Source organism: Chinchilla lanigera, unplaced genomic scaffold (genome assembly GCF_000276665.1).
Source record: "Chinchilla lanigera isolate Chin_1 unplaced genomic scaffold, ChiLan1.0 scaffold00023, whole genome shotgun sequence".
In the NCBI taxonomy this organism is placed as follows: domain Eukaryota; kingdom Metazoa; phylum Chordata; class Mammalia; order Rodentia; family Chinchillidae; genus Chinchilla; species Chinchilla lanigera.
This window is the reverse complement of record NW_004955424.1, coordinates 12172303-12198455: the sequence shown is the minus strand read 5'-3', so window position 1 is coordinate 12198455 and position 26153 is coordinate 12172303. Positions and strand designations below refer to the sequence as shown.

General features: G+C 35.5%; 1 protein-coding gene across 1 annotated transcript in view; it reads left to right on the top strand.

Annotated features, from left to right (window-relative positions):
* The window catches only part of Alms1 (Alstrom syndrome protein 1), a gene marked incomplete in the record, with an annotated part of 128189 nt that overhangs the window by 60229 nt on the left and 41807 nt on the right, over positions 1-26153 (top strand). The window contains 3 exon segments of the mRNA XM_013514678.1: positions 2177-3951; positions 10655-10896; positions 17196-17321. Coding sequence (XP_013370132.1) covers positions 2177-3951; positions 10655-10896; positions 17196-17321 — 2143 coding nt within the window.

The window sequence follows — 26153 nt, the reverse complement described above, 5'->3', positions numbered from 1 at the left end:
AAAAAAAAAAAAAAAAAAAAACAAAACCCCAAAATTGATAGATAGAACTACATTAGTCCAGAAAGCTTCTGCAGAGCAAAGGAAGCAACAGAATGAAGTGACAATTTATGCAGAAAGTATTTTCAAGCCATATCTTTAATAATTTATTTTTAAAGGTAAAGATGGAAAACACATTAAAAAATAGACATAAACAAAACAACACCCAAACAATAGAAGCAATACAGAGTTTCAGACAAGGTGGTAGGAAATTAACAATAGTTATTGTATTACATATTGTTATCTTCAAATTGGTTACTCAGTTAAACAAATATAAGCATGTAAGATTAATCAAACAATTAAACATTAACTCTTCCTTTCAGTAAAGCAATAAAAGTCAGTAGTATGAGTCTCTCAATTATCCTGTGTGTGTGTGTGTGTGTGTGTGTGTGTGTGTTTTTCCTCCTTGTTTTTCTCTTTTTCCTTCATCCTAATTGTTCCCTCCCTTTGAGCAGTTTTTTTCCCTTTCACAATATCTATTATACCTCTCAGATTTTATTTACTCTTTCAGGTTCCTACAGTAGTCAGACAATACGGTATTTACACATGCGTGTCTGATTTATTTCACTGATGAGTATGGACTCTAATTGCATCCATTTATCTGTGAGAGCCTCAAGTTTATCTTTCTTTATAGCTGAATAATACTCCATTATGTAAAAATACCACATCTTTTTTATCCATTCCTCAGTTGATGGGCATTTGGGTTGCTTCCACAATTTAGCTGTTACAAATTGAGCAGCTGTAAACATGGGTGCACATATATTTCTTGGTATATGTTTGTAGTTCTGGAAAAATACCCAAAACGGAAATAGCTGGTTTGAATGGGAGCTCTAGTCCTAGTTTACTGAGGAATCTCCAGACTGATTTCCACAGGGGTTGCACCAGTCTACACTCTCATCAATGGGGAAAGAGTTCCTTTTTCCCCACAGCCTCGCCAGCATTTGTTACTGATTTCTTGATGATAGCCATTCTCTCTGGGGTGAGATGAAATCTCAGTGTAGTTTTAATTTGCATTTCTTGAGTGACTAATGATATTGAACATTTTTTCATGTATTTATTTGCCATTTGTATTTTTTCATGTGAGAAGTGTGTATTTATCTCAGATGCCCATTTTTAGACTGGGTCTTTAAATTTGCGGGGGGCTGTTTTTTTTTTGTTTTTTTTTTTTTTTTGAGTTCTTTATATGTTCTAGATAGAAGTCCTTTGTCTGAGGAACAATTGGCTAAGATTTTTTCCCAATTTGTGGGTTTTCTTTTTACTCTGTTGGTGATTTCTCTAGATGTGCAAGAACTTTTCAATAAGATGAGATCCCAGTTGTTGATTCTTTGAAGTATTTCCCATGCAGTTTGGTTTTTGTTCATGAACTCTTTGCCTACCCCTGTGTCTTGAAGATTTTTACCTACTTTCTCTTCCAGTAGATTTAGTATTTTTCTGTTTTAATATTTAAATCTTTGATCCATTTTGACTCTAGAGAGTCAGAAGTAACCAAATTACTTTGAATGACTCAAATAAAGAAAAAAACAATTTTTCTTTTGTAATAGCCGCCTAAGGTAGGAAAGTTAACTCTGTTCCTTGAGGTTATCCAAAGACCCAACCTGGCTGGGCAGTTGAGCTGTCATAGGCATGAGTTGCACCATTTTCAGGTAGCAAGAGTAATTGTTATGATAGCAGTGGTGGTAGTTGTGGACCATAGAAGTCAGGACCTGGATTTTAAGGACAAGAAACAGAAGTTGCCTTTAACATTTTTGCTCAAATACCATTGAACTAAACATAGTCATATGATCACAGTTAGCGAAAATAGAAACGAGAAATGTCTTCAGTTTGGTGGCTTATGGTCAGCCAAAGTTTGGGTGAGGTACTTGTATTACGGAAAGGAAGAAGGGAAAATACTTATGGGGGAGCAGTAGTAGTTTTGTTGTAATATAATGGAAAATTTTTAGGAGAACTCTTCTGAGTGGTCTCAGTTATCATGAATCATTTTGTTTTGTAAACTTATTTTCTTGGCATATTCTTTGTCTTGCTTCCTTTATAAAAGAATGATGTGATGTTCATGGTAAGATATTAGTCTGGATAGAAAGCTTATTCGCATAATATAAAGCTATTTTGATACTTCAAGTAAGAACTTATTTATGTCTTTTAGGGTTTACAGAGTCCACGGGGAATAGGATGCACACCCGAACGTGTATGTGGTCACATTATTATTGAGAGCCATGAAAAAGGATGTTTCAGGACTCTGACTGCTGAACAGCCACAATTGGACAGCCCCTCTTGTGTTTTTAGATCTGCTGAACCCTCAGAAGTGATCAGAGGACGACGGTGCCCATCACCATGGAGAGCCAGGCACATCAGTTTTTCTAAATCACTAGACCAGGACAACTCCCATTTCAAAGTTTGGAATTCCTTGCAGTTACAAAGTCATTCCCAGTTTCATAACAGCATCAGCAAAGGTTTTCAAGTGCCATCCTGTGAAAAACCGGACCACTGGCCGTCAGAATTAGTAGAACCTGCTTGTGTGGATTTTCATTCTTCAACACAAATACCTACCCCCGAGCCCATGAGACAGTTTACTACCTCCATCACATTTTCATCTCACCGACATTCTAAATGCATTTCAGATTCCTCTGTTTTTAAGGTTGGTGTTACTGAAAGTAGTCAAGGTACTGGAGCATCTGTGGGGGTATTTAATTCTAGTGTCACTGAAGAACAAACTCCTCCTAGAGATCTTAAACAGAAAACCTCTTCCCCTTCATCACTTAAAACACTTAATCACTCAGCAGATAAAGATGTGACTGTTGTACCAGAAGGTAATAGGCAAAGTGAAAAGTCACCTGTTGATTTTGATCATTCTCATCAAGAAGAAAAACTCTTAGAAAGATCAGATTTTAAAGTCAGCCCTTCTAAGCCCCGTAGCAGTGCAAATTGTAGCAATTTCAAGGAAGTGCAGTTTTCTGATAATCATACCCTCATTAGCATGAGCAGACCAAATTCCACACTAGGAGTAAAAGAGAAGAGTGTAACTCCAGATCTTCCTTCACTCATTTTTCTTGAACAACGAGAGCTTTTTGAACAAAGCAAAGACCCACATGCAGATCACCATGTGGGAAAACACCATTCTCTCCCTTGTCCAAATGTTCCTTCTTGCATTTTTCTTGAACAACGAGAACTCTTTGAACAAAGCAAACCCCCACATATAGATCATGAGATGAGAGAAAACCATTCTTCCTTTCCCCATTGTCAGGATTATATAGCTTCAGAACTTCCTCCTTGCATTTTTCTTGAACAGCATCAAAGCAAAGCCCCAAGTGTAGATGACCACGTGAAGAAAGACCATTTTTTTATCTCTCAAGGTCAGGATTGTGTAGTAGGAAAGAACAAACATTCACCTAAATCACACATTTCTAATGTAAATGTTGAAGCTAATTTCAGTAATGTGACTTCCCAGTTACCTTCTGATCATTATACATTAGCAACATCTGCATCTGCTCCACCTTCAAATAGAAAAGCACTTTCCTGTGTTCGTATCACTCTTTGTCCCAAGACTTCTTCCAAGTTGGATAGTGGAACCTTAGATAAAAGATTATATTCATTGGATCCTGCTTCTAAAACAAAGATGAATAGTGAGTTTAACTGTGACCTACAAACTATATCTTCAAGATCACTGGACCCAGCCTCCAAATTACTGACCAGTAAATCTGTAGCACAGAGTCAAGAATCTTTAGGTTTCCTAGGACCTAAATCTCCACTGGACCTCCAAGTTGTACAGTCTCCTCTTCCAGATAGTAATACTATTGCTCAGGACTTGAACACTGTACCTTCTCAGAATAGCCAGATAACAACCTCAAGGGAAATACAAGTGAACATTTCAGATTTGGAAGGATATTCCAAACCAGAAGGGACTCCGGTATCTGCAGATCGGTGAGTCTCATTGTGATAACAATGAAGCTGATGGAATTTGTGACAAAGGGTTTAAAATACTTAAGCAAATATAGGCTCTTGGGAAAAGGCAGTTTGATTTCTTTTAAGGAAGGTTGTATCTGACTAATCTGCTAGAAGTTTTTCGAGAAGTATGAAATTAGAATATGTGAAGGTAATATATTTATACTTTCAAAGGGCTTTTGACAAGATGACATCAAATGTTATAAGAAATTGAATTACTTTGAGAGGAATCTTTAGTTCGATTCCTGGTACAAAAAAGAGAAAGAAAGGAATCTTTGATTATCCAGTGATACAATTTACTAATCCTTTATTTTTGTGTTGAAGATATGCTATCTCCTTTGGGAGGTTGCATGTGTGCCTCTCCCCCCACCTTCCTCTTTGATTCCCTTTTCATTTCCCTCAAATACTAGTATTTACAAAAAAAATGGTAACTTTACAATGGAGAATCCTGGCAGATAACTATTTTAGCTGGGTGATTAAGGTTAGCATCACCAGTAATGCACATCAACTCATTGTGATGTGATCACACTCTGATGTGATTGATGCGCCCCCCGCTTTCACGTTGTACTGTAGGAAAGGAAACCTAATTCAGGTACAAGTGAAAGATAATTAACATACTTGCCACTTTCTTGTTGCTGGGACAAAACACCTGACACCCTGAAAATAAAAAGAGGAAATGTTTATTTTGGTTCATGCTTTGAGAGGGTTCTGTCCAGGGCTGACCAGCTCTAAGGCAGAAACACAACAGCAGAATGGCATGACAGGAAAGCTGCTCACCCCATGGTAGCCAAGAAACAGAAAGAAAAGGGAAGAGTTTGAGAAAAGAATACACTCCTCTGGGTTATACCTGTACACCTCTAGTGACACATTCCCAATAAAACTCCACCTCTGAATATATGACTTTTAGGCAACATTTTAGATCCAAAGCACAATTTTGACTTTTTTTGGAATTCTGTAAATACTCCTTAGCAAACTTTCATTTTATTACTTGTATCTCTCCAGAGTCATGCTTTCTTTTTTCATGCAGTGATTTATGATTGTATCGATCAGCTAAGAGGACAAAATCCCTAACACCCATAACTTAAGGAAAAAGAGGTTTATTTTATCTCATGGTTTCAGAGGTTTCAGACTACGGTCTACTCACTGCAGCGCAGGGACTTCGTTGCAGAAGGGCATGGGAGAGGAAAGCGGCTTAACTCACGGCAGCCAAGGAGGCAGAGTGGGTGGGAGAGTTAGAGAAGAAAGGGTCAGGGAGCAGATACATAGTCCCTAGGGTCGTGCCCACCATGACCCACTTCCTCATACTGGATTCCGCATATCAGAGAAAGCATGCAATATGTCTGGGTTATTTTCTGAGTCTGGGTTATTTTGCTTAATATAATAATCTCTGTTTTTCATAATTTCATTCTTTACAGTTGTATAATACTCAGTTGTGTATAAATACCTCATTTCTTCATCTGTTTATGGACACCTAGGATGATTACATTATGTTGGCAGTTGTGGATTGTGTTGTAGTAAGTGGATGTGCAAGTATCCTTAGAGAGTACTGTCTTTTAATTCCTTCAGGGATATATCAAGGAGAGCTATAGCTGAGTTAATATGGTAGTTCTATTTTTATTTTTTTGAGGAATTTCCATGGATTTCCATGGTGACTGTACTAATTTGCATTCCCAACTGTAGTGTAGAAGGGGCTCTTTTTCCCTGCATCTTCACCAGCATTTATTCTTTTTTGCATTCCTGATGAGAGTCATTCTGAATGGAGTGAAATGGAATATCAGTGTAGTTTTGGTTTGCATTTCCCTAGTGGCTACACATATTGAATATTTATATACTTAATGGCCATTTGTATTTCTTTTGAGAAGTGTCTAATTCATTTGCTCATTTGTCAGTTGGGCTGTTTGTTTTTTGGTTGTTAATATTTTGAGTTCTTTATACATTCTAGATATTATTCTGTTGGAATTGTAGTTGGCAAAGAATTTCTTCCATTTAAAACCTATATATTCACTCTGTTAGTTATTTTTCTTGCTGTGCAGAAACTTTTTATTTTAATGTCATCTCATTTGTTGGTTCTTGGTATTATTTCCTGTGCTATGGGATTCCTATCAGGAAGTCTTTGCCTGTGCCTGTGATTTAGTGTTTCCCCTGTGTTTTCTTTTAGCAATTTCAGTTTTACATCATACCTACATCTTTGATCCATTTTGAGTTGATTATTGTACAGGGTGAGAAATAGGGATCTAATTTCCATCTTCTACAAGTGGATATCCAGTTTTCCGAGCACCATTTGTTAAAGAGGTTGCTTAAATCCCAGCACTTGGGAGGCTGAGGCAGGAGGATTGCCAAGAGTTTGAGGCCAGCCTAGGCTACATAGAGAAAGACCCTGTCTCAAAAAACAAGACAAAACAAACAAAAAAACAAAAACAAAAGAGGTTGTCTTTTCTCCAGCATATGCTTTTGTAGCCATCTGATTTATAGTTGGCTATAGTTGTATGTTTTTGTTTAATATATCCTCTATTCTGTTGGTTTGCATGTCTATTTTTGTGCCAGTATCATGTTGTTTTTGTTACTGTGGCTCTGTAGTATAATTTGAAATTAGACTTTGTGATTCTTTTACCTTGCTTATTTTGCAGTGGATTACTTTGGCTATCCAGGGTCTTTCATGTTTCCATATGAATTTTAGGATTTTTTTCTAGTTCTGTGAAGAATGTTACTAATATGTTGATAGAGATTTCATTAAATCTGTAGATTGCTTTTGCTCATGGCCATTTAAACAGTATAATTCTGACAGTCTTTGATGAATATCGGAGGTCTTTCTACTTTCTAGTGTCATCTTCAGTTTCAAAATTTTCATTGTAGAGATCTTTTACCTCCTTGGTTAGATTGAGCCTTAGGTATTTTATTTTTAAAAGCTATTTTGAATGGATTTACCACCAATTTTGTTTGCAGCTAGTTCATTATTGGTGTGTAGAAAAGCTATTGTTTTTTTGCTTTTTGAAACAGAGTTGCTGTGTAGGTCAGGGTGGCCTTGAACTTGCTATGTAGCTTGAACTTGTGGTGATCCTCCTGTGTTAGCCTCCCAAGTGCTGGGATTACAGGTGTGTGCCACACTGCCTGTCAACTATAGATTTTTTAACTTTGGTTTTGTATCCTGGTGCTTTGCTGCGTTTATTTATCAGCTCTAAAATTCTTTTGGCAGGTCACTGAGATCTTTCTTCTAAGTATAGGATCATATTGTGTGCAAATATGGATAACTTGACTTCTTTTCCTATTTGTATCCCTTTTATTTTTCTCTTACCTAATTGCTCTAGCTAAAATATTGAGTACTAAGTTGAGTATGAGTGGTGAGAGTTGCCATTCTTATGTCTTTCTTGACTGTAGAAGAAATGTTTTCATTTTTTCCCCTCAGAATAATCACATGTGACAGGCCTAACTCCTTAGCACAGAAGATGGTGCTGCTGACCACTGTTACTACATTGTCCCTAAAGCAGAAGTCCATTTCAGATGACCTTTAATTTTTCTGTATATTATTGGGTTTTTGTATCTTTTACAATACTTATTAGGTAATTGGTTATTTTTAAGATTTTACCTATGGTATTTTTAGTTTTTAATTGTTTAACTTCTGATATGGAAAAATTTAATGAATTTTAAAAAATTTGATCTGTCTGGCAATTTTTCTAAAACTATTTGTATTCTAATTTGTATCTATACAAATTCTTTGGATCATCATCAATTTTACATCTGTGTTCTTTTACTTGTCCTTTTTTATTTAGTGAAATGTAAACACAGGCTTAGAGAGTCAAAGTGTTTCTGTCTTTTGATATGTTCTTGATATTGCCCTAATAGAATACAGTATTATTTGCTTTTTTAAAATAAAAAATTGTGTTTGAATAATTTTAGATTTACATTAAAGATACAAAATAGAGCTCTCCAAAACCCTCTTCCAGATTTTCCTATTACCAAAATCTTAAATTATCATAGCATATGTATCAAAATTAAGACACAAGCATTTGTTCATTGCTATTCACAAGCTCCTGGTCTTCATATGCGTTTCATCAGTTTTTCCATTAATGTGTTTTTTTCTGTTCCTGATCCTTGGTTTAGTTGTTGCTATAGTCTGAATGTTTGTGTCTTCCCCAAATTAGTATGTTGAACTTAATCCTCTAATGTGGTGATTTGGAGGTGGGGTTTTTGTGGAGGTGATTAGGTCATGAGGATGGTTCCCTCATGAATGGTATTAATGTCTTATAAAAGAGACTTAGAGAGCTAGTTAGTCCTTTCTTCCATGTGGCAACATGGTAAGTAGATGTCATCTGTGAACCAGAAAGCAAGCCTTCAGTAGCTAACAAATCTGCCAGTGCCTTGATCTTGGACTACCATGCTGTAGAACTGTGAGCCATAAATTTCTGTTGTTTATAAGCCACCCAGTCTATGATATTTTGTTAAAGCAGCCTGAATGAACGAGGACAAAAATGGATACCAAGAAGTAGAACTACTGCTATAATACCTAAAAATACAGAGGTGGCTTTGGATTTGAGTAGTAGGTACAGGCTGCAAGACTTTTTAGGTGTATGCTAGGAAAAGATTGCAATGAACAAGATGTTACCATTCATTTTGGTGTGTGCTCAGGAAAGTGGGAAAACTAGAGAAATCCTTAAAGATTTATGTAAGTAGTTTTGAGTAGAATATAAGAGATATATGTAAGGAGCAATTTCAGATAGAAATTAGGAATGTGTTATTGGAAACTGGTGGAAAGTAATTCCTTCTTATAAAGTGTCAAAGAATTTGGCTGAATTACATTCCTGTCCTAATGTTTTATGAAACGTAGAATTTGAAAATTTTGAATTTGAAGAATTTTCTAAGCAAGGCGTTAGATGCAGCTAGATTTCTTCTTGAAAGATGCAGCATCTTTGAAGATGCAGCTAGATATCTTTTAGATACTAATTGTAAAATGCATGAAGAGAAACAATTTAAAAATGAGATTCTAATTTTTAAAAAAGCAGAAATTTAAAATGTGGAAAATTCTTAACCTTTCTTACTGTAAAAAATGCAAATATATGTTTGGGAGAAAACATCAGCGTGGCCAAGTGGCCATTTGATAAGATGATTACTATGGTCAGCTACATGCAGTTCATCAAGAAAACGGAAGAATTACTCTAAATGCATTTCATATATTTTTGGGCCTACCACTCTCATCTATGGCCCAGAATACAAGAACCTCGGGGATAAAATAATTTCAAAGGAGATGCTTTAGGCAACAATGGGGCCTTGGTGCTCACTGTTTCTCAGTTCTCCTGCCCGCACTGTCACTCAAGGCCCCAGTACAAAGCAAAGTTGTGGGGATAGAGATGCCTTAGAGAGCCACAGGGCCCAGATAGGAAATCACTGAATGAAAGCTCCTGGAGAACTCACAAAGCAATGCCTAGTAGAGTCTGGGGATAGGGCTATCCCTAAAGCACCAGACTAGTAGAGCCATCTGAGTATAATTCCAGCCTAGGAGAGCTGGGCATGTGGAATCCAGATAGAGAGTCATCAAGAAAGTAGGTGTACTACAGGACTGCCCAAGGCTGTGGGGCAAAGCCAGTGCCCTAGTGGGTCCAGAATTCCTACAGCCCAGTGAACCCGAAGGGCAGAACCTTGAGTCAAGGATTATTCTTGAGTTTGAAGTTTGGGATCTAGTACCCTTCCCCCTTTTTCTTTCATTACTCCTTTTTGCCATGAAAATGTTTATCCTGTTTCCAGAACTGTGAACAACAATCTATTGTTTATAAGCCTCACAGCAACCCAAATGGACTGAGCCAGTTACTATGTCTCTTTCTCCTGTTGTATATAGCAAGCTTTTATTCCTTCTCTGTTTTTCATGAACTTAGCAGGCTTCAGGCGTACTGGTCAGACATTTTGCAGGTGGTTCCTCAGTATAGGTTTGGCTACGTTTTCTCATGATGAGACTGGAATTTCAGGTATAGGCAAAGAACGCCATACAAGTGAGAAGTGCCCCTCTTTCACATCATGCAGAGAAGGTGATATTCTATTATCACTGGTAATGACAACCTTGGTCATATGGATAAGGCAGTGTTTGCCTGATTGCTGTATTGCTCCCTCTCATGTTCTTATTCTTCTAAGTCCAGTCGCTAAGTCCAGCCTATTCTTAAGGTGAGGAATGGGGACTAAGCTTTATTTCCTTTTATGGGAGATGTCTACATATATTATTTAGAATTCTTAAGCAACATGTAGCTCTCCTCTCTATTCAATAATTTATTTACTTTTAATATGAATTCTGTATATGGATATATATAACTACATTCTTGAAGACTTATAATTCCCCTATTTAAATGTAAACTCCTTGAAGTAGGGCTGTGTTTCTTCTTTATCTTCATACATTTTAGACATGCAGCATAGTCCCCTAATTTATAGTGGCCACCTAATAAATGACTTACAGTGGCCATCTAATAAATATTCATATTAACTGAAAAGTACTATTTCCCCAGATAAATTGTATAATGATATTATAAATTAAAATAGGTTTTAAAGTAAATAAAACAATACATAATCACGTTTTACTATGTATCTAACAAATGAAGGGTACCATGGAAATACCTTACCGTTTGAGATTGTTGTGTTCACAGAATATTCCTTATAGCTACCTGGCCAAAAATATGTTCTTTCATTTCTTGTCTCTTTTGTTCAGTTTACCAGAACAGAGTAAGACCCAAGTTTCTGCCTTCTCTGGAAAGTTATCATCTGATGCAGTCACTCAGATAACAACAGAAAGTCCAGAAAAGACCTTGCTTTCATCAGAGATTTTTATTAATGCTAAAGATCATGGACATGAAATTCTAGAGCCCACTACTCAAAAGCTACAAAAAGTCCCTGTCAGGTTTGCTTCATCATCTTCGGTACAACAGATTACTTCGAATCGTGGCACAGATGGTAAGAGAGTGTGATTATGTTTAAGGTCATTATACCTACTTTCGTGTGTAAGTATCTTAGAAATTTATGATTGTGTCTTTTTAGTGATTAAATCTAATTTTAATTTAAACAGTGGGATCCATATGATTATTATATCCATTTTTTATTTAGGTAGCTACGAAGAGAATATTTATTTTTACCTTAATTTGCAATGGAATTAATAGTATGTGGAATTCATGCTGCCTTGGGTTGACTTATTTTTGTCTCATGATGTTTGATATTTGTTAATAAGAGTGCAGGTAGTATGTAATAACTTAAAAACAATTGAGATGTGCTTTCAGGAAGACAAACACATTATTTGCATTTTGGGTAATATTTATAGTGTAATAAATAGATGTAAAACTATGTAATAGTGTAAATACAGTATCAGTTTATTTCTTGCTTACAAAACAATCACTTGTTAACCAGGTTGAGTGCTTACCCTGCTGCCCTTAAAATTTAGAACCAGAAGTTATCCTGGATTTATCATTATACTCAACAGGAAGTAACGAAAAGCGTGGAGGAGTGCTTGTGGGGGTGTTTTTTTAAAGGCCCACCCTAAAAGTGACCCAGATCACTTTCCAACAGCATTGTTTTCCAGGATGAGGCAGTGGATTTTGGTGAACAGCTAGCTGTCTCCACCATGAAAAATACATTTAGCACTTTGTATGCTGTAGTTTCTGTGATATTTTGATAGTTTTTATACCCTATAATAATTAAAATTAGAGTAAATTATAAATTTTTTCCTTTTTAAGCAGACAGTAGAAAAATTAACAGTTCAGTTCCTGTTCTTTGCCAAGTAAAGGTGGGAACTTTATTAACTTTGGCCTGGAGATACAGGTATAGTGCAGAGGTAAGGATCTGCCTGGTGTGATAGAGCATTTGCCTAGCATGCTTGAGGCTCTAGGTTTGAGCCCCAGCACTTAAAAAAATATTTTTAAAGTGTTTTGCATAAATCTGTTCAAAATAGATGTTTAGTTTTCCTTTTCATGCCAAAAATTTGTCCATCTTTAGCTGTTGGTGGAATCTACCTAAATATAAAGAACATTGCTGGTTCATCATTTAACTTGAATGGGATTTAAGTACATTTAATATATTAAGGTGGTTATAACTCTTCAACATTTTTATTGTGAAATCAAAGTGTACCAAAATATGTATAGTTTAATAAGTTACTACAAAGAACATCTTTATGTCAGTTAGCTCTTTGCCACAGTGATTCTTTGTAACAAAATCCTTAGTACATTCCAGGAGTTTATAACAGTAGACTTTTGTTTTTCTCACTCATGGGCTTATGAGTCAGCTGGAGTTTGTCTGAGTTTGGTTTCAGGTTGCAGAAATGGTCTGAGTATGTTCTAAGTGCTTCTTTCTGAGACCCAGGCTAGTATGTGCTACTCTCATGACGAGGGCAGAATCACAAGAAGGGAAACAGCTGTGAAAACAGTGTAAACCTCTGTTCATATCAAATGGATCAATATATAGAAGCCATGATTAATGCTTTCTGAATACTTTATTTGAGGATTAATGTTACTTGGTTTACTAATACAGTATTTTTAATACTGTGGGTCAGAAGTAAACTTTTTGAGGCTTTTAAAAAATAGTGTATTTTATTTATTTACTGTGCTGGGTATCAAATCCAGAGCCTCACACATGCTATGTAAATGCTCTACCACTGAGCTGTAGCCTAGCCATAGAAGTATATTTTTAAAGTATACTTTAGACAGGAGCAGTGGTGCATACCTGTAATTCCAGTTACATGGGAGGCTGAAGCAGGGAATTCACAAGTTCAAGGCTAGCCTGAATTTAGATAGATCCTATCTGAAAATAAAAAGGGCTGGGATGTAGCTCAGTGGTACAACACTGTCGGTGTATAGTCAGTTTCTGTCTAGGGTGACAGGTCCCGAGAATGAGGTGCCTCAGATGAAAAGAAAAACGAGAGAGGCAAAATTATGGGATCAGGGGACTTCAGCCTCCAGGACTATCGCTTTGATTACCGTTTTCCATAACCTTTTATTGGGATACTAATAAAAACAGCAACAGGGCAAATGGGAGGAATAATTAACAGGATTATCGAGGACAATACACTTTAATTATCACAGGAATGAGACTTGATTTAGCCATCGTTTTATCATTCCTTCTGGCATATCTCAGCAAAGCATCGAGTGTTGTCCCCGGCAGCTTTCCACAGGCACCCAGGTCCTGCTGTCATTTCCTTTTACACTAATGCTTTTGCTCGGTTTCCTCCAGAATCAAACAGTTGTATGGCTTGGTCAGGCTCAAAGTCCCAAACAGGTAATATATTGAAAGATAAACTAAAGAATATCCTTCTCCACAGAACACTTTTTCTAGTATTCACGAGGCCCTGGATTTAATTCTAAGCACTACAAAAAAAAAGGATACTTTTAGGGGCTGGGGATATAGCTCAATGGCACAAGTGCCTGCCTGGCAAATGCAACGTCCTGAGTTCAATTCCCATTACCCCCCCCCCCAAAATTTTCAGAAAAAAAAGAGGATACTTTAAAATACAAAAATTGTATATTGGACATATGACTATTTTCCCACTATGAATTATAAAATTCATAGTAATGTGTTATATGTTTATATTTTGTTCTGTTTTCAGATTTTAAAGAAATACATTTTATTAATTTTCTTCTCTACTCCTCAATCCTTTTTCTTTTCCAGAGGTCGTATTTGCCTTGTACTTCCTACTTCCAGGGCAAACAGTCCAGAGTAACCTTAAGATCACTGCATCCAAACATAAGTTGTTGAGAACTTCAAAAAATCATTTACCTCAGAATTCTCCATATGATAGCCATTCTTGCTCTGGGTCATTTGTCATTATTAATTTTTTGCAATCTTTGAGTTAAATGATTAATATAATCATCACTTCATCAAAAGTTATATACACTGGTGAAGGAAGAAAATTAATAAATCAGTATTACAACAATAATGGCTATAGCAGTAACCAAACAGATCTAGAGGCTACAGCATTTCCTGTTTTGTTATTCTGCCCAATAGAGTGGTACAGTATTCCTAAGTCATCTGAGACTTTTTAACCCTGCGTATGTATCATTAAAACTTTTTTATTTTCTATCATCAGGCATGATAAAATAGTTCCCCAAGTATTAGTCTTGTTCTAATGACTTGTTTTTTTTTTTTTAAGGTCACTTTATTTCTTCCTGATAGTTCGTGTCAAAGATTTAGTCAATACTATGTGTGCTGCTCTGTGTATTGCTTTAATGGGAGAAGAATGCAAAACGGTTAGATAGTTGCTGTCTCTGGTTGAAGTATCTCTCTGTTATTTCTAAGATCCATCTAACAAATCTCAGAATCACAAAGATTGAAAGCAAAAGATTCTAAGAGGGCTCTATCTTCGTTCTAAATACATATATTCTTTCTGGTACTTGAAATGGGAAAGTACCATGTATGGGTCTGCACGTATCCCATATTCTGTAAGACAGCATCTCAGCCTCAGAAACTGTTGCCTTAAAGTTATCAGTGTTGCTCATTCACTTTTTTTAAAGCTTTAGCATAGTTATGGGCAGTGAGGCATGTGCATCCCTTTAAGCATCTGCTTTGCCTCATTTCCTTCACTATGAATTAATTTCCTTCTTTTGAAGTGTGATACTAATGATATAAAATATAGTGCCAAAATAAATCATTAGAATTATCAAAGATGGTAACAAAATTCTAGATAATATATGGTGGTTATGTTCAAAATGAAAGAGATCTCAACCTACTCCAGGACTAGCATAGTCTGTCCAGAGCATGTTGATTTTTATCAACTAGATGTGGGCAACTATAAGTATGTCTAGAAGTGGGGGCAATTGTAAGAGAAAACCATGGTCTGTAAGGGTAAATTAAAGGCATATGAGGTATTTGGCCGGGAGAAGTGATAGATAGCTGTCTCCAGAATTCTACTCATATGAGGGCTATAGCCCTGTAAAATGTTCAGAAATAACCTAATATAACCTATGTGCAGAAAAATATTAATCCTTTGTGTATAGATAGAAAAGGGGAAGGTTATGTTTGTGGATGGGAAAGCTAAATATTTTGGAGATGTCATTTATTCCCCCAATAAATATATTTCAGTATAATTTTCCACTAAAAATTCTTTGGAATTGTTCATTGGAACTTGTTCAATTAATCTTAAAGTGTGTCAGGAAGAATAACAGAAAATTTGGAGGAATAAAAGAGTAATTCTTAATTTCCCGGGTTTCTCACAATAGAGAAAAATAGAAATTACATAATGTGTTATTACAACAAATTTGAAGAGAAGGGACTTGAAAGAACTTAGTACTTTACTTCTAAACATATTGATGTTACAGATTGATGCACTGTGTGTTCTTAAATTGTTGTAATGTCCCTAAAAGGTGTTATTATCAAGCCTACTTTCTAGGTGAAGAAACTGAGGAAAAAAAGTATGTAGAAGTAGTAGCTTCAGTTGATTTAAATTAATTGATTGCTTATTGAGTATGTGTTAGGGTGTAAGATCAGCTTTGTCACAGAAATTCCACTGCAGATGAGTAGGTAACTATGCATAAAATGTTCAGAAATAACCTAAACATCCATCCCTTTTCTTATTTTTCAGTGCTAGGGATTGAACCCAGGGCCGTGTGGATGCTAAACATGTGCTCTATCTCTGAGCTATACCGCTAGCCCTTTGGCATTCATTGTGACTTCTGTCTCCTCTCCCTCTGAGTTACACCCCTAACCCTTTAGCATTCTTTGTTTCTGGATGGAAGCTGTTAGGATCTGTAGTACCCAGGAAGGGGTGGGCTTTTCATGGGTTCCCTTTAATGGAGTTCCTTAGAATTTATACACATACTATAGTCTTGCACTCATACTATGGTCCAGAACTTCATCACATATCTTGGAAAATATAGTGGATAGATGAAAAGAAGAAATATAAGGGTGTATATGAGGGACCACTTACCAGTTTCTACCATACCATGAAAGAAAAACAAGTACAGTTGGCCCTCCATATTTGTGGGTTTTGCATTCATGGATTTACATAATCACAGAAAATATTCAGAAAACAATATTTGCATCTGTACTAAACAAGTACAAATGCTTTTTTTGGTCATTATTCCCTAAACAATACAGTATAATAAATAAAAGTAATTTAGAGATGCTTTAAAGTACACAAAAGAATTTGCAAAAACTATGTCATTTCATGTAAGGGACTTGAACATGGGCATAGTTGGTGTCTGTGGAAGTTGTGGTCTCAATCCCCAGGTACCACAGGACAGCTGTGTATAGGCAAAAACTTCATCTTCTCTATGGCATGCTTGCCTCAGCCAGCTCTTTGTTATCGCTGAAAGCTGTAAAAGGTTTACTAGCGCTGTTCAATACTAATGAAAATGAGAGCATGTTTAGACAATTGCCCTTATTAACAGAGAATTATTTTTTAATGACTTTACAAGCACTATTTGAAGAAAAGTACTTGGCACAGACATTTTAGAAAGCATTTGAATTTTTTAAAGCTTCATTCATAAGTAGTATAATTTTAATTCAGTAATTACAGAATTTACCTGAGATAGATGGTAGGAGGAGAACAAGTGTGCTGTAGACAGAAGTATCTTTATTCACAGAATTCTTTATAATTGAAAATTTTAATTTAAAAAGCATATTTTAATTATTAAATTAGAAAAACTAAATTTTAAGCTATACTTACTATATGATGGCAATTATATAAGCAAATAAGAAATGTGAAAATTGGTAGGATGTACACTAAAATAGTTACCTTTAAGTGGTAGGACCTTGTCTTTTTTAGTTTTATTTATGAATATTGAGAATTTATACCTTTATAGTGGAAACTTTTTCACAAAGCCTATCCTATTATTGGCTGTGACTCTGGGAGTAGAATAAGATGAAGTACCATAGGGGTAAATTGTGAGCAGGTTTGGGTTCAACATAAAGTAAATTTTTTCATTTAAAGCCATCTATATATAGCTTTGCTAAACACTCATCTGCTAATGAAACCTATTCCTATCATACTAAACTACATCTTGCCCCAGTTTCTCCTGTGTTCTTAATTTCTTTAATTTTTTTTTCATATTACATACAGTTTATTAAAATTAGATAATTTGTTTAATTTAATTATGTATACTATCCCCCACCTCTAGAATTCTGGATCCTTTTGAAAAAAATTCACATTTCTGTTCAGTTCACTCATGTATCTCAAGAAACTTGAGCACTCCTTGACATACAAAAAGTACTCAATACGTACTCATTGAATTAATAACTATTTTCTTACTAATTGTTCTGATCTTTATCCATAGCCCAGCCGGTACTATTGCCATATAAGCCATCTGGTAGTCCGAAGATGTACTATGTTCCACAACTAGGAACAGTTCCTCCAATTCTGGAGTCCAAATCAGAGAGCACCATTGAGAGCTCACATTCAGGTATTTTACAGAAATATTAAGAGTTTTAAAGTTTTATTTTTGTGTTGCCGGGTTAATTATGAAATCAAAAATGAAAGATCAGTGCTCTTTAATCTTTCAGTGAAATATGGAGCTTTTTATGTCTTGAGTTCTGATTCAGGTTGGTTATTTGATCAGTTATATAGATGTAAGTGTTTGATAATTATTTAATGAAGGAAAATGCAAGTATAGTTGTGTGTTTGAGTTATATATTTATTTATATAGGGAAAAGTTTCCCAGGCTTTCTTGGTTCACAGTACCTTTAGTATCTCAGTTATTTTTTCACAGGCTAGAGATAGTGCATATAGTACAACTTGTATTTTTTTAAATAGCTCCTAAGGTAGTAGGGCATAAGTACTTTTGGTTTTTGTCTAACAGCTTAGTACACTGTTACTTCTTTTTGGCTTGGTTTTTTAATCAAAAGCATTTTCTTTTGTTCATATCTAACCACACTTCTAATGAAATACTTATATGTGGTTGTTGGGTACTATACCACTTCTCATGCCTTGAACACACCTACTGTTCTTCCTTGTTCATTATTAAAGTAAGTATAAAAAATTCAGCTTTGCAGAGACATGATAGTGTTGAAAGGAGCATACTAGTATCTTATATTGAGTTTTTGAACTACCTTGAGCTCATAATTCATGGAGTACATCAGATATCAAATATCACCATTGTTTCCCTAGAATTAAAATATTCTGCAGCATCCCTGTGAATTCATTGCAGGGTAATTGTAGACTTAGGAAATGAACAGTATTTCTTGGAGGAGTTTAATAAGTACTTCCTTTGGGATTTTAAGAGTGCCAAGTTAGTATGGTGTTAGGTTTTGATTGATTAGATAACATTTTTAGTGGACTAAGATGATTTGCTTCACTTTAAACAAATTTTTTTAATTCATAATTTTCCCCATAAACATCTTTGTATATGTAGAAATTGCAAATAAAAAATAAGTTGTCCTTGGTATTATTTTGTTAATTTGATATGAAAATAGAGCAAACTAGTTTTTAGTTGTAACTATTAGAGCATCTGATATAACCTTTAATGTCTCACCACTGTGATGGAGCTGAAAGAACAAACCACAAAAATGCTTACCAAATGTACGAATTAAATTTATAGTCAAAAATGAAATTGGGCCGGGGATATAGCTCAGCAGCACAGTGCCTGCTTGGCAAGTGCAAGATCCTTAGTTTGATTCCTGGTACCAAAAAACCAAAACAAAACAGAAGAAATTTCCACTCCCCATGAAGCTGTGATTTTTAAAAACACACATCCCAGAAATAAAATAAACTTACTTAATTGTTAGGACAAGTTTTGATCCCACTCACTTCCAGATTAGAAGACAGAACATCATGGCTGGGTATAGTGGCTTACACCTATAATTCCAGGACTCGGGAGGCAGAGGCAAGGGAATTGCTGAGAGTTTGAGGCCAGCCTGGGCTACATAGTGAGCTTAAGGCCATCCTGAACTACAGAGAAACTCTTACCTCAAAAAAAAAAAAAAAAAAGGCCATCTGAAGATGGTAGACATCTGGTCATGCTTCTGGAGGCCTTTAGTGTCTTGCTATCCATTTACATCTCTAACATTTCCCTCTACTTGAAGATAATACTGTAAAGAAAAGACTTGACGGTGGCAAGTGATGAAGACAAAGTGACTTAGTGGTGCACTGTGTTCTGGGGAATATTGTTTCTATAAAAAGAAGTACTGAATGCATCAGAAAGGTAAAGGAGATCTAATAGCTATACAGATTTGAGACCTTGTCTCAAAAAATAAAAATTAAAACAAGACATGGCCCAACTGTATTCTGTCTGTAAAATACTGTCTTTAGATTCAGAGACAAATAAGTTGAAAATAAAAGGAAAGGATATACCATAGAGTGGTTGTATTAATGTTAGAGTAAGTAAATTTTAAAAATGTTACTAAAGACATTTTATAATGACAAAGGGTTAATCGATGAAGAAAATATAACAATTATAAATAGATAACCTAACAAAAAAGCCCCAGATACATAAAGAGAAACTGAGAGATTAGTTTAATTTATTCATTTTTATTGGTACATGTTTGTAGTATATAATTATTACATTGATTATGGGGAGTTAGTATATGTACATGACATTTCTTAATTTTTTATTTTAACTTGGTGCATGTACACAACACTTCACAACCCCCTACCCGCTCATTTCCTTACCCTTCCTCCTCCATCTCCCATATCGCAAAGATCCATTTTGCTATTTCCTATTATGTAATTTTTACTTTGGTATCAGGAATTGAACTCAGGACCTTGTGCTTTCCTGGCAGCTGCTGTGCCGCTAAGCTGTATTCCTGGCTCTTATCTTTTATTTTGAACTTGATTTATGTGTTAGCTTTCTCACATAAGATAAACCATGTGATACTTAAACTTGTGTGTCTGATTTATTTCATTTAACTTTCTGGTCTCAAAGTGCTGTTCATCCTTTGTGTCAGAGTAGTACTTCATTATATGTAAATAGCACATTTTCTTTATGCATTTATCTGTTGATGGGCATATAGGCTACTTCCAAGATTTAGTTGTTATGAATTGTGCTGCTGTAAACAACAGTATGCAGGTATCATTTTAATCTGATTGATGTGTTTAACTCTTTCAGGAAGATAACAAGAAAGGAAATAGCTGGGTCAAGTGGAATTTCTATTTTTAATTTAGTGAGGAATCTCCGTACTGATTTCTATAGTGGTTGTACTAGTTTACATTCCTACCAACAATAAAGAAGTTTCCTTTTTCCACACAGCTTTTCTAGCATTTGTAATTACTTGATTTCTGTAAGATAGCTATTCTTTCTGGAATGAAAGCTCTTCTTTCCACATGTAAATATTAGAGGTGTAAATGGATAGCAAGACACTAGAGGCCCCCAAAAGTATGACCAGATTGCTATCACCTACAGTGTTGCTTTTTTGCATTCCTCAAATGGCCAGCGATATTGAACATTGTTTCATGTACTTACTGGGCATTTGTATTTCTTTATCTTAGAGGTGTCTGTTCATTTCAGATGCCCATTGTTTGGGTCTTTAAATTTGAAGAGGTCTAATTTTTTTTAGTTCTTTAGATAGTAGATAGTAGTCCTTTGTGGAGTAGCAGGCAAAGTTGTTTTTTCCCATCATATAGGTTTTCTCTTTACTCTTTTGATGGTTTCCTTTGTTGTACAGAGCCTTTTTAATTTGATATGATCCCATTTGTTGATTCTTGGTACTCTTTTCTGTGTTCTTAGGGTTCTGTTCAGAAAGTGTCTGCCTTGGCCTGTGCCTTAAAGAGTTTTACCTATTTTATCTTCCAGCAGATGGTTTCTGTTTTAATATTTAGATCCTTGATCCACTTTGATTTTAGTTTGTATGTGGTGGAGAGAAACGGGTTTAGTTGGATAGTTTTTGTGGTACCATTTGTTAAAGAGGCTGTCTTTCCTCCAGCAAAAGTATTTGTATCTTCTTTCAAACATAAAATAGTTGAGTGTACCTGGAGTTAATTTCTATATCCTCTATTCTGTTCCATTTATCCGAAAGTCTGTTTTTTTTTTCCCCCAATACCATGCGCTTTTTTTCTTTTATTAAATTACTGTAACTGTGTAGTATAACGTAGTTCCTGATTGTGACGCCTCCTGCCTTGCCCTTGTTTCCCAAACTTGGTCCCAAAGTAGGTCTTCTCTGATTTCACATGCATTTTAGGGTTGTTTTCTGTAGCTCTGTGAGGAATGCTATTGGTATTTTGATTAGGGTTATTTTTTAAAACTAACCTAATTAAAGGAAAAAATAAAAAAGAAGTCCAACAAATCTCAAAATGTCACATGTTGTATGATTTCATTTAATGAAGTGTGCAGAATAGACAACTCCAGAGAGAGACAGAAAGTGGTGTAGTGGTTGACGGGGACTATGGGGAAAGAGGAAATAGGGAAGGGAATAACTGGTTATACTTGTACATTCAGGGTTTCATTTTGGGGTAACAAAAATGTGATGGAATTGGTAGTGTTCATTGGGAATACAAAAAAAACTTTATACACTTACTTAGTTGGTAAGTTTTTGTTATGTAAATTATATCTCACTTTCTTGTTTCAAAAAGAAAGAAGCAGGAGTGAATAAAAGAAAGATTGAGGGGCTGGGGATTTAGCTCAGCGGCAAAAGCGCCTGCCTGGCAAGCGCAAGGTCGTGAGTTCGGTTCCTGGTACCGGAGAAAAACCAAAAAAAAAACAAAAAAAAAAAAAAAAAAGAAAGATTGAAAAAGGAAAAAATTAACAGCATGTTTAAAGTATATTTTTCAGACAAAAATAAAATTAACATGAATGATATTGGTGATATGGACAAACTTGAAAAAGTCTCTAAAAATACAAATAAAAAGGAAAAACAAAATTAGAATATGAAAAGAAAAGATACAAGAAACACAGCCGGTAACACCAGACCAAGAATTATATTTGTAGACAGCAGAACAGTGTGAATGAAAGTAATATTGAAGATTTGAATAAAACTTTTCTCTCCAAAAAGGAAAGAAAAGAACATAATGTATAGATTTAAGATTCTCATACAGTCCTGGCAAAAATCAGTAGCAAGAGACAGAGATATATGCTATACAAGAATTTTAATTAAAATATTTTAAAACTTAAAAGCCAAGCGCAAGGTCGTGAGTTCGGTTCCCGGTACCGGAGAAAAACCAAAAAAAAAAAAAACAAAAACAAAAAACTTAAAAGCATAGAATATTTTTTAAAAGTTACATAACTAAAGAAATAAAACTTCCTTTGTTGAAATAGTAAATGTTGGAAGTAAACTGAAGAAAATCTATATTTAGTGGGAAGAACATTATAATTTAAGGATTTGTGGTCCCAAGGGTGTGTTTATCAAGTAGTATGGCCATAAAAACACATTTTTTAACCAATATGCTAGAAATAGAAAATATATTGTAATCCTAGATCTTCAAAAATTCACTTGAGGACTCAACTATATAGAGATGGATCAAAATTAAGAATTCAAGTAAGATAAAGTAGTGCTAAAAATGACCAGTGGTGAACTGTGGATCTAAATAGTAGAAAATTTAGTCACAAAGTTAAAAATAATACCAAAGTATTTTGGAGTGAAAGATGGAAAAAGAAAAACCCATTTAATTATATTTTTGTGTTTAATAGAAGAGACTAAGGGTTTTTCTTTTATTTAAGACGATGATGAGAAAAATACAAGATAAAGTTTTAGTAAAAGTAACATGATACCAGAAGCATAGATAAAAATACAAAAATAGGTAATTTAGAACATTTGTACATGAAAGAATTACCATCAAAAGAATGAACAAATAACTCACGGAACAAGACTAAATATTTGCAAATAATATACCTGTTAAGGGATTACTAGCTAGAGTATGTGAAGAACTCTCAAAATTCAACAACAAAAAGCCAAGCAGTCTGATTTATAGGTGGTTGAAGAGTCTAAATCCGTATTTGTCCAAGGAAGATATGCAACTAACCAATAAACATGTGAAAAAAAATGCTCTAAAGTACAAGTCAGAACTATGACACCTCACACCCAATATTACTATTGTTGACCGGTTGGGGTGCTGCACACCTGTAATTCCAGCACTTGGAAGGCTGAGGCAGGAGGATCCTTGCAAGTTCAAGATCAGCCTGGGCTGCAAAGTGAGCTCAAGGCCAGCCTGAACTGCATAGTGAGACCTTGTCTCAAAAAAAAAAAAAAAAAAAAAAAAAAAAATTACTATTGTTAAAAAAAAAGTGAAGAAGAAATTAGAATCCTTCTGTCTTGCTGTGGGAATGTGAAACGGTGCAGGCACTATGAAAAAAATACAGCACTTGATGCATTTAATGAATGAAAAGAAGCCAGTATGGGTTCTCAAAATTTTTTTCAACAGATTTAAAGATTAAATTGGCTTTTCTTAAAAATTCATGAATCAGACCGTAACACACAGTTATCACTTAGAAAAATTGCTGTCCTAGGTATGATAGAATAGTTGGTTTTGATAGGTAGTATTATGGCTTGTATCTGGATGTAGCCCCAAAGCCTCATGTGGTCATAGGTGGGGCTTTTCAGAGGTGGCTAGATCTAGAGTATGCGATGCAGAGATTAAGTGTGAGATGCTGGGATCAAGGGTGTATGATTACTAAATTAGTCTTCTGATTGGTTTGGTATAGTTCTGGGTGCCCCACCCTGGGTGTGAATGCTACCTGCCCTAAGGACAGGATGCCTAGACAAAATATAAGGGACAAAAAGAAGGCTCATATTGTCATTTGAAGCCTGCTCTTGCTAGTCCCTTACTGGCTATCTTTTGTCTGTCCTGGTTTGGCATGGACTGTTTCTCCTCTGCAGTGCCCCTCCATCATGCCACTCTGCCTTGGAGCTAGTTGACTACAGGCTGAAATCTCTACAAACTCCGTGACTTTGGGTGACTGGTATTTTGTTTCAGAAAAGTAACTAAGATAGGTAGCCATACCTCAAACAAGGAAACAACATATTACCCCTAAAAATGGATTGGTTAGCATAAGGTTACTTTCCTTGTAAGAAGAAAGGACTTCCTTTTGATACCATCTCAGATTAAGCTGGCCCTTTCAAGTAGTTGTTGTGAACCTTCTGTTTCTATACAAAAAAACTGGTCTGAGTAGGAAGGAAATAGAGTTTGGCCTTTGAGAAGATTACTAAGAGATGTTGGGAGATGTAAAAAGATGTGTCACGTACACGTACCAGCTACTACAATGAATGTATTCAGTATGTACTGCAACCAAGTATTAACTTAAAAAACTCATCTGTTTGTGGATTTTCCCATTTCTTTTAAAGTTTGAGCTTGATTATATGGTACTTAAAACAATTCACTCCATTTTGATCTGGTTTGTTGGAGCCTCGTGCAGGAACTCAGTCTAAACCAATGTCCTCCTATAAATTTTGTTAACCTGGTAAAGCAGATCATGCAAGGGCTTGTAAATCATTAAAGCAATTAGATTTTAGTGTAGTAACCAATTGTAGTTTGATTTACATTTGTAAAATTCTGTTCACTATGTGGAGAAAGCATTTATTGATGAGAAGTCAGTGAACCAAGGTGGGGATAGTCAGAGTGTAAATGAAGCCACCAATTAGAAGGATATTGCAGTTATCAGTGCCAGAAATGGCAGTACCTAATATTGGAGTGATGTCAATAGAGATAGAACAAAGTGGAGACAGTCAACTTAATTTTAGAAAGTAGCTCCTTCTGGACTTGGTGATAGTATATACAGAGTGAGGGAGAAGAAGGTGGAAAAACAATGACTTCTAGTTTTCTGGAGTGAGCAACTGGGTGATGAGTGGTACCATGTACTACGATGGAGATTGAGGAAGAAGCACATTTGGGAAAGATGGTCAGGATACTTCTTTGAGAATATATGTTAAAAATGAGATTCCTATTATGCATCCATATAGATATCTGCAATCAAATGTAGGGAGAATCAATTTACAAATGTTGAGGTTATACATAGAGTAACACATACTAGGTGGTACTATTCACATCATAAATATATGCTATATTTTATGAAAATACACATGGGCATCAGGGTTCCAGATCTCTTTTTAAGAGTTATGGAGCAGTAATATTAACTCTTGTGCTACTCCACATATAAACCTACTCATACATACTACATTGTGCATAGTTGCAAGAAAATAAGTACACCTATACATGTGACACACATATATGCACGTCTGTGTTCTTTCCCACCTGCTCTTAGCTGCACTAAGATTTATTCTCTTACTTATATACCCCCCACTCTCAGATACTTAATTATTGCTTCATACCTGACTGTGAACGTGATGTGGTCATCTGTTGAAAGAAAAGGGATGATACACAGGATGTGCATGTGCATGCTGCTCCTGGTGTGTACTCTTGGTCATCTGGGAGGATTTCTTACAATGACTGCCAGAAGGAAAGGACATCTATTTTCTTTTTTTTTTTTTTGGTTTTTCTCCGGTACCAGGAACCGAACTCATGACCTTGCGCTTGCCAGGCAGGCGCTTTCTATTTTCTAATTTCCATTTTAACATTAAGAGCTATGTGGGTCCCTCAATACTAGAGTCTAAAGCTCAAAAGACAGGTCTCAGCAAGTGATGCATATTTGTTAGTTATCAGCCATATCTTGGTAGTTAATGGGCTTACATACAAGGACTGTAAAGATTCCAGGTTTGAAGCCTTGAGAAACTCTACCACTGAGATTTGATAGAAGAAAGGATAATAATATTTTCCAGAAAAGTGAAAGAAAAATAATAGAAAGTAATGCCATGGAAGCTGAAGAAGAGCCCAAATATAATGGGTAGAGTTGACCCAGAATGCTTGGTAGGATCCTTGCAGTCTTCCCTTCGTCATGACTTTCCCTTCGTCATGGTTTTTTTTTGGTACTGGGAGCCAAACTCATGACCTTGCGCTTGCCAGGTAGGCACTGTGCAGCTGAGCTTTATCCTTGGCCCTCGTCATGGTTTATTTATATTTGTATTGTATTGACAAGGCTAGTACTTTCTCATCCCTGTTACCATACATATATTAGTTAAGAGCTCTGGAAATGCATAAATTACGGGATCATGGGTTAGAAAGAAGTCCATTTTCCAGAGAATAATTATGACAAACTTTTGTATGTTCATGACTGTTCTTTTGCTTATTAGATGTGGCATGGATAATAGGTCAGTTTCTCTTAATGGATATAGGAATATTAAACTATATTTTAAAAGAAATTGGAAGACTTTCAAATCTTTTGTTTCTTTATGACATATTATTTTCCTTTTACAGTACGTTTTTGTTTTTGCAGTGCTAGGGATCGAACCCAGGGCCTCACATATGTTAAAGCAGA